This window comes from Phaenicophaeus curvirostris, chromosome Z (genome assembly GCF_032191515.1).
Source record: "Phaenicophaeus curvirostris isolate KB17595 chromosome Z, BPBGC_Pcur_1.0, whole genome shotgun sequence".
Lineage (NCBI taxonomy): Eukaryota > Metazoa > Chordata > Aves > Cuculiformes > Cuculidae > Phaenicophaeus > Phaenicophaeus curvirostris.
Window position 1 is genome coordinate 65,402,621 of NC_091431.1, and position 15,196 is coordinate 65,417,816.

The 15,196-nt window shown below is 54.0% G+C and overlaps 2 protein-coding genes across 2 annotated transcripts; one reads left to right on the forward strand and one right to left on the reverse strand.

Annotated features, from left to right (window-relative positions):
- The first annotated feature begins 23 nt into the window (after positions 1–23).
- RGP1 (RGP1 homolog, RAB6A GEF complex partner 1) lies at positions 24–12,065 on the forward strand. The gene is made up of 9 exons (XM_069880448.1): positions 24–115; positions 1,597–1,736; positions 4,449–4,585; positions 4,953–5,036; positions 8,747–8,896; positions 8,976–9,122; positions 9,539–9,666; positions 9,888–10,065; positions 10,287–12,065. Exons 2-9 carry the CDS (start codon positions 1,621–1,623, stop codon positions 10,508–10,510), a joined length of 1,164 nt encoding a protein of 387 aa, XP_069736549.1. The 5' UTR covers positions 24–115; positions 1,597–1,620; the 3' UTR covers positions 10,511–12,065.
- A 701-nt stretch (positions 12,066–12,766) lies between these two features.
- On the reverse strand, positions 12,767–14,960 carry MSMP (microseminoprotein, prostate associated). The gene is made up of 3 exons (XM_069880491.1): positions 14,304–14,960; positions 13,556–13,664; positions 12,767–13,150 (listed from the first exon to the last, which is right to left on the reverse strand). Exons 1-3 carry the CDS (start codon positions 14,413–14,415, stop codon positions 12,961–12,963), a joined length of 411 nt encoding a protein of 136 aa, XP_069736592.1. The 5' UTR covers positions 14,416–14,960; the 3' UTR covers positions 12,767–12,960.
- Positions 14,961–15,196: the final 236 nt, after the last annotated feature.

The following is a 15,196-nucleotide window of genomic DNA, read 5'->3' on the forward strand; positions in this document are numbered from 1 at the left end:
CGAGCGCTCCCGAGTGTCGCCGAGCGACACCGAGCAGGCCGTGAGGGCGCCGAGCGGCCGGGAGGCGCCGGGCCTGGGCTGCGAGCGGGGCGAGAGGCGGCGAGAGGGCGAGAGGGTGAGCGGGGGTGAGCGGAGTTGAGACGGGTGAGCGGGGCCGGGGCAGCCGCTGTGGGAGCGCTGGCGGGGCTGGGCCCGGCCCTGCTGCGGGGCGGCCGCCGGTGTGTGTGCTGGGGGGGGCGATGCGGCCCGGAGCGTGAGGGTGGGAGACCAACCGAGTGACTGCCTGCGTCTCTGTGCCTGTGCCTGTGTGTGTGTGTGTGTGTTTGTGTGTGCCTCTCTGTGTCTGTGTGTGTCTGTGTGTTTGTGTCTGTGCCTGTGCATGTCTGTGTGCGTGTCTGTACCTGAGCCTGTGCCTGTGTGTGTTTGTCTGTGTGTGTGCGCCTGTGCCTTTGTGTGTTTCTGTGAGTGTGTGTGTGTGTAGCCAGGTCACAGAATCACTAGCTTGGAAAAAACCCACTGGATCATCGAGTGCAACCATTCCTATCAATCACTAAGCCGTGCCACTCAGCACCTCATCCACCTGTCTTTCGAACACCTCCAGGGAAGGTGACTCAACCACTTCCCTGGACAGCCTGTTCTAGAGCCCAGTGACCCTCTGTGTGAAAAAATCTTTACTGATGTCAAGCCTGAACCTACCCTGCTGTCTCTGCCCTGTCTGTGTTTCTGTGAATGCATGTGTATGTGTCTGTGTGTGAAAGTGTGTTTGTGTGTCTCTCTGCGTGTATCTGAGTGTGTGTGTCTGTGCATCTGTGTCTGCATCTGTCTGTGTGTGGCCTGCACTGAGGCTGGCTGTGCTCACCCTGTGTACATCTGTTTGTGTTTGTGTCTGTGTGTCTCTCTGTGTGTGTATCTATATGTGTCAGTGTGAGTCTGTGTGTCTGTCTATATGTGTGTGTGTGTGTCCTGGACTGAGCCTGGCTCTGCCCATCCTGTCTGTGTTTGTGTGAGCACGTGTCTGTGTCTGTCTGATGTATGTGTCTGTCTGTGTCTGTGTGGCCTGGCCTGGGGCTGGCTCCACCCTCCCTGTGTGTGTCTGTGTCTCTGTGTGCCTGTGTCTATGTATTCATGTGTCTCTGTGTGTGTCTCTGCATGTGAGAGTGTGTCAGCCTATGTCTGTGTGTGTGTCTGTCTGTGTGGCCTGGACTGGTTCTGCCCACCCTGCATGTGTGTCTGTGTGAGTGGATGTCTGTGTGTGAGTGGGTCTGTGTTTCTCTGTGTCTGTCTTATGTGTGTCTGTGGGTCTGAATCTGCCTGCGTGGCCTGGACTGGGTCTGGCTGTACTCACCCTTTCTGTGTATGTATCTCTGTGTGTCTGTGTCTCTGTTTCTGGGCCAGGGAGGGGGAAACTGGGGCTGGCTCTGCCCACCCTGCAAGGCCAGGGCTATCCCCCTGCGCACTTCTGTGCACTGTGTCTAGAGCTGAGGCTCTCCCAGACCTCCCCATGCCCATGTGCCCAGCCTGATTGTTCCCACTCCCCCTGTGTTGCAGCTCCCAGTCCTCTCTCCATTCCCGCTGTTGGGGTTTTTTTTTTGGCAGGTGTGCAGCAGGGCTGTCTGAGCCATGATCGAAGTGGTGGCCAAGCTGGGCCGTGGGCCTGTCTTCCTGGCAGGGGAGGTGCTGGAGTGCGTGATCACTTTCACCAACCCATTATCGGCCTCTTCTACCTCCGCCAGCAGGTATGGCAGCCCACAATGATGGGCCCTTCTGTGCATGAAGCCTCGTGGTGGCAGAGCTGGGGGAACGTCCCTCCCTTCCTCCCGAGCAGCCACATGTTGTCATGGCTGGGTTGTGGGGCAGTGGTATCAGCTCAGCTACTGGTGACTTCCCTGCCCGGAGTACTCCCTTGAGGGTGGTTTGTACCATTGCTATTACAGGGCTAAAACTGACATAATTATTATGGTTTTCTGCCCCCAAGAAAGAGGCTAGGAAAAAAAGTATGCAGTTTGAGATGTTCTTAACTGCCTGCCAGGTGAGCCCCCAGCGACAGGGTTACCAGCAGAAAATGAAGCCAAACTGGCTGTCAAAGTGGGGTATCTGGTTACACCAGGGTGACAGTCTCACAAGGCAACATCCAGACGTCATCATTTCCTGCATTTATGGAAAGAGTTCTCTTTGCCGGGCAGCGCAGTGACGTACCAGCGTGCTCCCTGTCTCCAGACCTGGCAGGGAAAGGGGCGAGCACTGCCTAGACGGAGGAAGAGGCAGCCTTCTGTGGTGGCATTTTCTGTAGCCCAGCCTTTGAGCACCGCATCTCTCCCTATCATTAATATGCCTGAAACAGGCGTTGAGGAAATGTGATACGATAGGAGCTTCCTATATTGGGTCACAGGGGGTGACTCTGCCTCATAAGCAGTCACCCGAAGCCTCCGTATCCGCTGAGTGTGTTGCCTTGTGGATTTCTTGGGGGGTGTGGACCCATTCCAAAAATTCCTTCTTCTGTTGGGGATTCCAGATCTGGAGACAATACTCCAGATGGGATCTCATGAGAGAGAAGTAGAGGGGCAGAATCACCTCCCTCCACCTGCTGGCCACGCTTCTTTTGATGCAGCCCAGGATATGGTTGGCCATCTGGGCTGTGAGCGCACATTGCTTGCTTATGTTGAGTTTGTCAATGACGAGCATCCCAAAGTCCTCTGCAGAGCTGCTCTCAATCACATCATCCCCCGGCCTGTACCCTGGAGTTTTGCCTTGTGCAGTGGTAATGCTGTTTTTCCTGGTTCTGAAACATATGGGACTGCAAAGGTGGAACATTCGGAGGTTTGTAGCACAGTTACGGGAGCTTAATTTGGGAGCTTCAGGTGTGTCATGGTCCATAGAAAACTGCTCCCTGGAAAAGAGAAATATTTTAAAATGAAGCATGTGACCAAAATGACGAGACGTGGCGAGTGGCAACACCAAACGGGTCAGTGGTTTGGAAATCAAAGATGTTGGTTGCGTAAAGGCAGGTGTCAGATCAAGATCAGTCACTGCAAGAGGCAGATAGACCTATCAGGGACTGGAAGCTCTCAGGGCCAGCAAAAGCTGCCGTGCAGGTGGAATAACTGAGAAGTGTGTGTTTCAAGCACAAGGACAGAGTTGGAAGGCAGTACATTAATGGCAGAAGGTGAATTTGATTGTGGTGTATAAAATGTAAAAGAAACAAAGCTCTTCTGCCCAGAGGCCGCTTGGAGCACAGCCTTTATGGGCTCCAGGAGCTGTAGAGGGAGGTGAGAGAGGAGGGAAGCGACCTCAGCACCAGTGCAGGATCATTCTACACCCTGGCACAGCTGAATGAGCTGAGTCAAGTGGTGGGAGGGCACAGGCAGATTTTGTTTGGGCATCTGCTTAAAAAAAATAGAACGTTCCAGTGGCATATTGTTAGACAATTCTGAAAACAGGTGGGAAAATAAAATTATTCAAAATACAGTGTTTGAAGGTACTATATTCATGCAGAGCTAATGTAAAGCTAGTATACATTGTCTCTTATGCAAGAGCATTTCGCTGTTTCCGTATAGCGGATACATTATGACAGAAAACCTGAGGGAAAAGTCATGCTAGCACTTTGGAAGATACAGGATTACAGTTGCATAGTTAGAGGTGACTAGGTAGATTAAGCAATGCCTGTTTGGGTAAAGGCAGCCAGCACGTTCAAAAGATCAAATAGAGGATTGTTAGTCAGCTGGAACAAATGCAGCATGCCTTTTTCTCTCGTTTGCCTAGGTGTTTAACTGCTCCAATGTGTCACATTGAGAGACACCCGTGTGCCACAGGAAAATCCCTGTGCCAACGAAAACTCTGGTGTCAGTGCTTACTAATCAGATCGTGATGTTAGAAAACACCAGAGGAACTGAATAAATCAACAAGTCTGCTATTGACACAAAAATAGATGAGTGTTTTAGGAACTGAAAAGTGTCAGTAATGCCGTGGGAAATGCCCTGTGGAATGGCTGGGGTTGTAGCAAAGTCCAAACCACGAGACTGGTTTTCATGCTGGATGCAACCAATTCTTGTGGCTGAGCAGAGGGGGAACAAAATGGCACCTTCACCTCCCCTGCAGCTGTCAGTGAATCCCTTTTTTCATGAGGAGAAAAGAGGTCCTTATGAAGGACCCAGAAGTGTCCTCTGGTTTGACACAACCGGAAGTTGATCTTCTTGAGGCGGATGGTGGTGCAGGGAGGGAGCACATCTGCAACTTGCCTGCCCGGAGGAGCATCGGGCTTGGGGCAGGTAGGTGCTCCGAGCAAGGGCAACTGAACCCAGGCAGCAGATATTGGCTGCTTTTGAGTCTGCTCACTTCCCTGGTGGTCACGTTATCACCAGAGGTGCCATGCTGCTTTGCAGGTCACTTCAGGCTTGCTGTAATCCAGGTTGAAAGCTTAGGCATGAATGTTGCCCCTTCTTTCCTCTCAGTGAGATGCTGGCGTGGGCCAGCGCCCAGATCCACTGCCAGTTCCATGCCAGCGAGAACCGGGTAGCACTCCCTCCCTCCGACGGCAGCAAGCATGACGTGCAGGCAGAGAACGAGACAGTCTTTGTCCCCAACAGAGGTGAGTGCCACTCCTGTAGCCCCAGGTCCTGATGGTGAGAACACAGCGAGAAGTTAAGCAAACTATAACGTGTCTGAAGCGAGCGGGAGGTCCGTGTTGCTTTTGTTGTGCGATTCCCTGGTTACACCTGCAGGACCTTGTTAGTACAGAGATGGAAGTGGTGCTAACTTGGAGCAAAGTGTGAAGGTTGTCTGTCCAGCTGTTTCAGGAATGTCTCATGATCTGGCCAGGGCATGAGATATTTCCTCCTCAACTCCTTCCCATTCCTCCCCATGTGGGTAGGGCCTGGCTGGCCTGGGTGCGGATAGTGCTCCACTCGGCTTGGGCTTCACGGCTGGGCAGGATTCACGTGGTTCTTCTCTTACAGGAGAGCGGGGTCAGTGTATCCTGTCCACTCCACCAAAGATTCTCTTCTGTGACTTGCGACTGGATCCTGGGGAGTCAAAGTCCTGTGAGTCCTGTCTTCTTTTCCCTGCTCAGAGAGCTCCCCTCTGGGGAGCACCACTCTCCACACTGGCTTTGCAGACCTGAGTGTTGCAAATGGGAGACCCTGGTGCTTGCAGAAGCTGAGGTGCTGTGGAGGAAGCATGAGTGCTATGGAACAGCTGCATCATCCAGGGTCTGTTCTCCATTTTTAGAGGGCTGCACACTGTAACATGTCCCTCAGTCCTGCTCCTGGCCCCTGTCCTTTGCTGCAGCTCCGTTGTGTAGCCATGAGGCATAAAATGTTTGAAATACCTGGCTGCAGCTGAAGAAGAGGTAACACACACCTGCATTTCCTTGCCTTTATTTCTTCAGCCACACTGGAGTATTCTTGGGATTTAGGCTGGCATCCTCCAAAGGTTCTTGCTTCCTCTTCGGGTTGCACCTGTCCTGGAGATCACAAAGCCTTCTGCCATGCTACTTTTCCTGCTGTGAAAGTGGGAACTTTTCATCTTCTCTGCCTAAAGGGTCTCTGTGTCTCCAAAGCCCTGAAGCAATGTCCTTCCAGTGGGTACCTGTTAAGCTCTCCTTCGTCACTACTTTCCCTATTGCTGTTTAGAGAAAGGTTCATCCTTTTCACCAGAAATTTGCAGCAACTTATTTTTGTTTTTCCAGGCAGACATTTCTACCTGAGTAGATAGCTGTGAAAATACAAGTTTGTGCTGTTGTGTCTGGGTCAGTGGCCGCGTGACTCAGCTTGTCAGTTTGTGTTGGATGTCCTTTGTATTGCAGTGGTGTGCAGTCCAGTGGCAGCTTGACATTAGATATTGCAGGCTGCACATGGAGAGCTTCCTCAGATTATCCTAGGGATCTGCTGGGAATGGTTGACGGAGACCTCTCAAGTCACAGAGCAAAGGGAGCAGAGAATCAGTGCCTGTGGTGGAGAGGGCTCGGCTGCAGCATTGAGATCTGGGGAGGTGAGAGCAGAGCTGTAAGCAAGACCAAGGAGCCATGGGCTGTGATGTACTGGTTTTGAAGCTGGGATCTCCTGCCTTTCTAAGCTTGGAGGGGCCTGTTGGAGGGAAAGGTGAACAGGATGAAACCAGCCTGGTTTGGCCAGGTGGTTCATGGGCTGGGGCAGTGCTATGGGACCATGTCTGCTAAACTGCAAAGCTAGGATCTGAGCATGCTTACTTACTTTTCTACAGCAGCGTTCAAGGGAAAGGAGCTGGCCCTGCCGCATCGGAGCCAAGGTCCCCTGTGCTTTCTGAAAGTGGCCGTGTGAGGAAGGAGAAGGAGGCAGAAATCTCAGCTGGGCTCAGGCTCACCTGGATTCTCCTGCACTCCTTGCTGCTGGCAGATGTGGGGCTGGACCATCTGTTCTCGAGGAGCAGGGGAAGTCCCTTTTCCTGGAGTGTCTCTAGACGCATTTGTCAGTCTCTGGGAGAGCCCAGCCCCCAGGTAGCTGGGATGGATTGCCAGGATTTATTTGTGCACGGCTTTGAAGTCAGAAGATAAGCTGGTGATAGTCTGTCCTTCCCAGTGACATTATGTTGTGTATGTGTGTCTGCTCTGCTACCGGCTGACACTGGAATAAGCAGCCTGCATCTGCCTTGCATCATAGGAAGGACAAAGACACTTCTACCTTTTGAGGTTCCTTGGTGGTACGTTACAGCCTTTCCCTTTGGCTGTGTGATGCACACATCCATTGTGTGTGTCACGTGCAGTGCCACTGTGTAGAGCACTGGGCTTTTTATCAGTGAAACCCCCATATAAAAGCCCCAGCTCCACCAGGCTGCTCATAGCAATCCCATCAGCGTGCGGTGTTGCTCTTGTCATGCGAGACTGCAGCTGGCACGCTTGCAGGTCATTCCTGGGGGCTCCTGCCAGCTCCATGGAGGCAGAGTTAAGGCTGTGTGGGTGTGTATCTTAATTCTTCATTTCCTGTTTTTCAGAAGTTTTGAGTTCTGCTGCACAGTTTGGAAAGGCCAGAAAAACTCCGAAGAAATCTTAATTCTCCTTCAGCAAAGTACTATGTTATTAAACTGTAGCCATAGCTGGCATGTAAAGCTGAGGTTGTGTGAGGCTGTCTCTTGATAAAAGCCCTTGTTTTCAGTTGCTGACCAGCTTATTCCCCAGTATCTTCCCCTAGTTATGATGCCTATATGTTGAAGTTGACTTACCTCCCATCCCTTTGACATGCTTCCCAGACTGAGCTCTTTAAATTTGTCACCATAAAACATTTTGTCAAGCCCTCACATAATTTCTGTGGCTAGTATTGCCTCCTCTCTGGTTTTGTAATACCTTTAAATATTTGGTAGATCACAGAGAGGGGAGGAAATGGAAGCAGCCTGGACACGGGCTGGTAGCCCAGCCAGAGGGTAGAGCGAGTGGGTAAGGCACCCATAACACCAGGAATGTGCTTCCTTGTGGGATATGCACGGAAGCTGGAACTTCCCGAGTCCCAGCATTCTTGGGCCAGGTAGCAAACCTCCTGTGTGCCAGGTAGCTAACCACGCATCCTCCTTGAGCAGCAGCAGTCTCTGCTGAGGTTATCCTCACTGGGCATGAAGGTCTTTGTGAGCACTCTTGTTAAGCCTGGTACAATGAGTTACAGCGGCCTGCTTCCTTCCTTGGAAACACCTGATTTTTCTCCCTGCCAGGACAGTTCTCAGCTTTAGCTGGCCCCTGGTCCAGCAGGACAGCTTTGTGTTTTAAGGTGTGACAGCCTGTGGACACTGTGCGCTAGCACGAGTTTTTTTCTTCCTTCCAGTTCTGTTAGTTTAAATCTAGGAGTTATATTTAAAATGTAACCCTAGCTTTTAATCTAGTCCTCAATGTTTAGGATGTGTCAGACATGGGGAAGGATCTGTGGTTTCACAGCAGGATGCTGCCCTTCCTCTGGCGGAGTCCATCTGCGTCACGGTGGGCAAAACAGAGAGGTGGAGACTTTCCACAGTTCACTGTTTGTGCCTTTCTTATTATACAGTGTGCGGTTTGGGAAAGCTGCAGAAGTGTTCACGCTGCGTCGAGAAGCGCTGGGGTTTGTGTGGTGGCCAAGAGGCTTTGAGAGGCCTGAATGTGGCGTAAAGCTGGGCCCCGGCACCTCAGAGGTCTCGGAGTCAGAGGCTTTGTGGTCTGAAGTCAGTCTGCCAAGGGGTCTGTGCCACAGGTCGTTGTGAAGGTCTCTTAATTGTTTCTTGGCCATTTGGACCCAGTGCTTCAGAGGAAAACACAGGAAGAAACTAATTTTTGCTGCTGAGTTTGGGGTTTGTGTGAAGAAAGTATCAGAAGAGGCCTGAGGTATCGATCGGCACCTCTGTGCCTGAGGCAGAGCCCTGAGGGAACCACAGCTTGTGGCTTCGATGTGAAAGCTGTGTATGAAGGAAGTGCGCAGAGGCAAATTCAGGTTGAACTCGTGATGAGTAAGTTTAGCTCTCATGTGTTTGTGTTCCTGGATTTTACATCTTTCACATTCTTTCGAGGCAGGGTTTGTGTGTGTGGTTGTATGTGCTGGAAGCAGCATCTGGATGACAGTGAATGGGATGTGAGGAGCAGTACGCGGGTGCAGGGAAGCTGGGGATGTGCTTGGCCTGCCACAGGGAAGAAGAGATGGCAGAAAGCACCAGGCAAGCACCAACCTGCTGATCCTGACCCTCAGTGCAGGGAGCCTGTGAGTGACAGCTCTGGCAGTTTCCATTTTGCTTTGGAAAGCAATCCTTTCTGCACTCCTTGCAGATTCGTACTGTGAGACACTGCCCATAGATGGTCCTCCCTCTTTTCGGGGCCAGTCAGTGAAGTATGTGTACAAGCTGACCATCGGTTGCCAGCGTGTCAACTCCCCCATCAAGCTCCTGCGTGTTCCCTTCCGTGTCCTCGTGCTGCACGGTAAGGCCACGCACCACCCTCCCTGCAGACACAGGCCTGGCTATACCCTGCCCTGCTGACACTCTCGCCTTCTCCCCAGGGCTCAAGGATTACCAGTTCCCGCAGGACGAGGCTGTTGCGCCCTCAAACCCCTTCCTGGAGGAAGAGGAGGGCTCGAAGAAAGACTCTCGCCTGGCAGACCTGGCAACAGAACTGCTCATGGTGGCCACCTCCCGACGCAGCCTCCGTAGGTCATATTCCTTGCTAGAACCTGCTGCCCTGCTGCCTGGGTATGAAGCACAGCTCAGGGCTCGCTGCCAAAATCTCTTGCTGGCAAAGCAGAGCTCTGACAGAGGCTGTGGAGCAGCTCCATCAGTGCCCACTTGGGTCAGTGTTTCCCATGGTTGCCTCCCTGCCACATTCAGGCTCTTCCTAATGCATCCAGAGAGACCCTCTCCCCAGCATATCACAGTCAGTGTGTGGTTTGGTGTTGCTTACTGCGGGCGTTTCCCAAGGGGAATGCTGCCTCCAGGGACTGTCCTTCATAGTCAAGCAGCAGGGCATGCAGTCGTATCTGCTGGGCTCTGTGATTAACCTAGGGTGCTGTATGGAGCAGAGCCTCATCCTGCTGCAACCCTTTACCCCATTCTCCTTGCTCCACAGACCTGTATAACATCAGCAACACTCGCGGGAAGGTGGGGACATTCTGCATCTTTAAGACCGTGTATAAGATCGGAGAGGATGTCATTGGGACCTTTAACTTCTCGGAAGGAGACATCCCGTGTCTGCAGGTCAATGCTGGCTTTGGGGTCACTGTGGGGAGAAGCAGGGGTTTTGGCTTGGGGAGAGGTAGAGGGGATTGGGCTGGCACTGGGCTGCTATGAGGTTTCTAGTGGGAGCCTTGGGGTGTGAGGTGGGGAAGGATTTGAGTTCTGAGCTTGTTTGAGAAACAGAGTTTGCGCCAGGGCTGGGTGAGGTGAAGAGAGCGAGCAACCTGCCGATTGCCCTGCAGTACTCTGTGAGCCTGCAGACGGAGGAGAGCATCCAGGAGGAGTTCCAGCATCGGCGAGGGCAGCCTGTGTCCTTCAGCACACATGCCCGCCATCAGGAGGCCTGCCTGCACACAGCCCAGAGCAGCTTCAGCCTGCCCATCCCACTCAGCTCTACCCCGGGATTCACCACCAACATCGGTTAGTGGCCACCAGGGAGGAACCCACTCCTGCTTGTCCCTGTGGGAGGACTGTGATATCCCCAGCCCTGTCATTGCTCAGCAGGGTTGTGTCCTGTGGGAGGGAGCTGGCCTGCATGACTGGGCCTGTTTGCATGTCCCTTTACCAGGACAGCCAGCACCGAGGCAGCTGCTGCTCTTGTCCGTTGTGGTGTTGGCTGCTGACACCCCTTTTTCCCACAGTGTCCCTGAAGTGGAGGCTGCACTTTGAGTTTGTCACTTCCGGGGAGTCGGCGGGGACTTGCTTGGTTCATGGGAGTCAGTCAGAGGCTGTCACCTGGACTGGGGTGGAGCAGATGGAAGTGGACACTTTCAGCTGGGACTTGCCCATCAAAGTCCTTCCCACAAACCCAATCCTGGCTTCCTACGTGTCTCAGTTCTCCAGCACCAACTCAATCACCATCTGAAGTGGGGAGAGCTGGTAGGGACCTGCAGTGCCGCAGGCATGCGCTGCTGGTGGGAGTGGTGGGCGGGACCGTCTGCGGCATGCTGTGGGATGTGCTCCCCTGTGTCCTCTTGGGTTCATCTGTCCCACCTGTGGGTGGAGGAGCACTGTGCTTGCTGCAGTGTCTTGTGCTGCAGCCCTCAGCGGGGAGCTGGACTCTTCAGCTGGGAACCAGACCCTTCCTGCCTGGGCAAAGGGGTGAGCTCTCAATCACATCATCCCATTAATTGTTTAGTACCTCAGCCTTCTCCTTGTCTGTTGATACGAGGCCATTATTCCCACCTATCAGTGGGAGTATGTTCTCTTTAACCTTCCTCTTCTGATTGACATACCTGTAGAAGCCCTTCTTGTTGGGCTTCACTTCCCTTGCCAAGTTCAGCTCCAGCTGCACCTTGGCCTTCCTGACTTCCTCCCTACACATCTGGACAGCATCCCTGTACATTTCCCAGGTTCCCTGTCCCTCCTTGCACTGCCTGTGCCATTCCCTCTTCTTCTTTATTTTAACCAGCAGGTCTTGACTCAGCCACGCTGGTCTCTTCCCTTTCCTGACTGATTTTCTACATATTGGGATTGAACGCTCCTGCAGTTTATGGAGAGCATCCTTAAATATTTGCCAGCTCTGTTCCACTCCCTTGTCCCCAAGGACCATGTCCCAGGGGGTCCTACCAAGTTACTTCTTGAAGAGCCAGAAGTCTGCTTTCCTGAAATTTAGGATCCTGACTATACTTGCCTGTCCCATATCCCTCAGAACCTTGAACTCCACCAGTGTGTGATCACTGCAGCCCAGGCTGGCTCCGATCCTAATGTCACTGATGAGTTCACTTGTATTGGTGACCATCAGGTCCAGTATCGCATCCCCTCAGATGGGGGTCTCTATCAGCTGGACTAAGAAGTTATCTTCAGTGCACAACAGGAATCTCCTGGATGGCCTACATCTTGCCATGCTACTTTTCCAGCATATATCAGGGTGAAAGGAGAGAGGAGCTTTTCCAGTGAAGCCTTGTACTGTGCTTGGGTGAACACAGTTCACTTTTAAAGACACCCCACGAGCAGAGGTCTGGTGTCCGGGTGAGGCACGAAGGCTGGATGGGAGCCTGTGCTTCTGCCCTGGCGCTTAGGTGGGACGTCTCCTGTGCACATCCCAGCGCCCCTGCCGCCCTCTCCCAGGGAAGGCGGCTCCTGACAGCCTGGTGCTGCATGGCTGGATGTGGTATGGCAGCACGGTAGCAGTGATCCAGAACAGAACCACCGAGTGCCTGGGCTGTTCTCTGCCTGCACTCCTGTGTGTGAAGGCATCCTGCTGGTGTTGGGATCCTTGGGGAGCTGCAGTGAATGTGTGCTGTGCATTCAGGAGCTGGGAGGGAGGTCTCCCTGCTCAACATCCAGCTTCTCATTTCTACCCAGCCTTTCAAAGAGTTTTCCTCTTTGCACAGAAATCTAATAAACGTCTGAATGTGCAAAACTTGGCCTTCCCAAGAGCCTTATTCCCGCACCGTTCCCTGCGGTGGATACAGCCCACCCTGCACAACAGTCACAGCCTGGAGACCTCCTCTTTTTTTTTTAGTACCTTTATTGCAAGAACAGAAACATCTACACAAGGCTCTGCACAACACAGGCATGGCGCCAGCTGGGGCAGGCTGCCAGGGTGGCCGGCTTCACCCTGGCACATGCGGATTCCTTCAGCTCCCTGAACCTTTAGCGGGGCGCCCAGTTCCTCTCCCTGCTCACCTGCAGCTGGGATGGGAGTCTCCCCTGGGGCTGCCTTCTAGTGGTTCCCCCTGCTCTGCTGCCTATCCTGGGCTGGCTCCGTTGCAGTGGTGCCCGGGGCTGGCCTGCAGTGCCGGGGACCCCCTCCAGCCCCCCGGAGCTGCGGGAGCAGGGGTGTTAGTGGTTGCAGAGGTGGGTTGTGCCCCTTGCGCTCCTGGGCAGAGAAGGGGCTAGCTGGGATGTGCAGGTTCTGTATGGGCTGCGGTGCTACCCAGTGAGATCCCATCAGCTGCCGTGCAGGGGGATGGGATGCTCAGTGGGAGAAGGGAACTGTTTAGGTTAAGGCTGGGTGCAGGAGTACAGGTTTAGATGCAGGCTAATTTGGTCCTGCATCCCCTTTTTAATAGCTGGAGATTTCCTGCTCATTGGGGAGATCTCTTAGGATCCACATTCCTACCGTGTACGGGTTGTCTCATGGGGAGGGGGCCCCAGTTTGCTTCGGGAAGCTGAAGGCAGAAGCAAAGCCTTACCGTGGCAGCACTAAGGTGTAAATATTAACTCAGTACCATGGTGTGCGAATAGTGGTTTCTCTCGAAGGTGGCAGCAGTGATGTCTCTACGGGATGGGGCAGGTCTGGAGCATGCGGGAGGTGTGCTCTGGAGGAGGGAGGGTGATGCCGGGGAGACGTGGCGTGCCACCGAGCCTCTATCTGCTCAGCCCCGCACCCAGCACCTTGTTGATCAGTGGCTCAGGGGTGCCAGATGAGCTCCACTCATGCTCCATGCTCTTCACGCAGGGCAGGCTGGGGTTGGCCTTCTGCACCACCGAGATCTGGCAGGTCTGTGAGTCGTAGTGGGCCTCGCACCAGTCGGGGAAGTCGATGGGGTGCTGGGTGCTGTGGGAGAGGACATGGACCTGTCAGCCCCCCAGGTCTGTGCCAGGGGCTGCTGGTAGGGCTGGGTGGCTTCCTCTGCTACCAGTATCCCAGGACAGGGTGTTTCCAGGGCAGCTGGGGCTGGCTGGACCACAGCTCCTGGCATCTCACTGTGCTGAGGCACCCCATGCCCCCACTTCTATCTCCACAACTCCCTCCACCACCCTCAGTGCTCCAGTGGGCTCCTAGCCACCTCTGAACCTTATCCCCCTGGGTCCAGCACACTTGCAAACCTCCAGGGGTCTGACATTTGCTCCCCTGTGTTTGCAGCCGCCTAACCCGCGCGACCTCCTCCCCACTGTGGTTGCAGAGGTGCCGTGGCAGGGCAGCATCCCCAGCAGAAGCTCACCCCAGCCCCTCACTCACGTCTCACAGCAGCCCACGCCAATGGGGTGAAGGCAGGTGCAGAGCAGGCAGTTGGTGCTCAACCACGACTCCCCCAAGGAAAACTGCTTTCCCTCGTACTCACATGGAGCTGCAAAGGAAACAGTGGAGTTGAGCACACATGAGCTTGTGCTGGTCGTTTGGAAGCCTCCTTGGCACTCCTTTGCCCTCAAAGAGGGGATGGGGATGTCATGACCTCCCACTGCCCCATGGTACAGAAGGTACTTGGTGGCCTCTCTGCCACCCTGCACGAATGGGTTGCTGAGGTGTCTGTCAAGGGAGATGCTCCTGCCCGTCCTTTTGTGGCCGTGCCCTGCAGCTCTTCCCACTACCCTGGGGGCCTGGGGCAGAGGCAAGCGGCTCTTGCTTCCCTGTAGAGGGAAAATCCAGTGCTCCTTGGGGTCCGAGCATCTCTGCCTTGAAAAGAGGCAACAGGAGAAAGACAGGCAGCCCTCCTCCCTTTGATGCTTGTCCTGCACGCTTGGCCCAGCCAGGCCCCTGCCAGGAGCTCTTCATGGCCCAGCGAGCTGTTTCTCAGCCAGAGCCCTGGGGAGCTGTTCTGTGGTTTATAGACTGCTCCTTCCACTCATCACTGGCCCACAATCACACTCCCAAGCTCAGCACAGTCCCTTCCACTCTTGGCAGGCACACAGGGAGAGCCTCGCCACCCCAGGAAAAACTGAGGCCTTCTGTTCCCATCAGCATCTTCCCAGCTCACATCCCCGCTTACCTTTAGCCTGGAAGTAGCATTTGGCCTGGGAGCCAGGCAGCTGGAGAATGAGGGAGAGCAGCAGGCAAAGCCTGCCCCAGGCACACCCCATCTTCTGTGCTCTGATGGCCATGGCTGGTGTTGAGCTGTGTCTCTTCACTGAGGTTGCCTTACTTCTCTGTTGCCTTCACTCCTTTCCCTTCTCTCACTCTCTCTCTCTGTCTCTCTCTCTCTGCCTTTTTAATGCTCTTCCCCTGATCCCAACAAGAGATATTTATAAAGTTCAGCTTTACGACCCTGGCCACCAGCTGTGCCCCACTGGAAAAGTTGTAAAATTCATTTCCTGATTTGAAAGGCATGAAAACAAGAGGTAGGATCAAGATTTTTAACAAGCTGTGAAAAGCTGATTCATGCCCTCCAGAAATGTCTCCAGTTGGAAGCCCCTGTGGGTGCAAGGCTCTGCGGTGAGGGGAGATCCAAAGGACCCCAGCAGGGTTGCCCTTGGCAGGGTGGTGAGCACACAAGTGGTGAGCACAGGAGCCCCTATCCCTGGAACACCAGAGCTCACGGCTCCCCTGGGGTTGTGCTGAGCTGTCTCTGATCCATCACAGTGGTCAAGACTTCAGGAGCGTCCCATCTTGCAGCAACTAGAGCAGCACAGGCACCCCGTTAACAGCCAGTGTGAGATGCGATGGCACCACCCTCAATGGGGACGGAGGTGCCAGCACCCAGCTCCTGGTGCTGCAGCACAGAGTTTCGCCCCAGCCTGGGCTATAGCCCTGCCAGGCTTGCGGTCACGCACTGGCTGGGGGTGGCAATGGCTTTTTTTCAGCCAAGAGCAGGCAGGCACTACAGTGATTGCCACTGACGTGGAGCGGGTGAAGAAGGTGTGTGAGCCATGACCCAGGAATTAT

Bases quoted from the DNA above. Each gene is read 5' to 3' on its own strand.
- RGP1 (XM_069880448.1), top strand. From the start codon at position 1,621: ATGATCGAAGTGGTGGCCAAGCTGGGCCGTGGGCCTGTCTTCCTGGCA. The intron at 5,037-8,746 runs GTGAGTCCTGTC...CACTCCTTGCAG, and splicing joins TCCTGGGGAGTCAAAGTCCT to ATTCGTACTGTGAGACACTG. The intron at 9,667-9,887 runs GTCAATGCTGGC...ATTGCCCTGCAG, and splicing joins GAGACATCCCGTGTCTGCAG to TACTCTGTGAGCCTGCAGAC.
- MSMP (XM_069880491.1), bottom strand. From the start codon at position 14,415: ATGGCCATCAGAGCACAGAAGATGGGGTGTGCCTGGGGCAGGCTTTGC. The intron at 13,665-14,303 runs GTAAGCGGGGAT...TTTCCTTTGCAG, and splicing joins ATGCTACTTCCAGGCTAAAG to CTCCATGTGAGTACGAGGGA. The intron at 13,151-13,555 runs GTGAGTGAGGGG...CCTCTCCCACAG, and splicing joins GGCGTGGGCTGCTGTGAGAC to CACCCAGCACCCCATCGACT.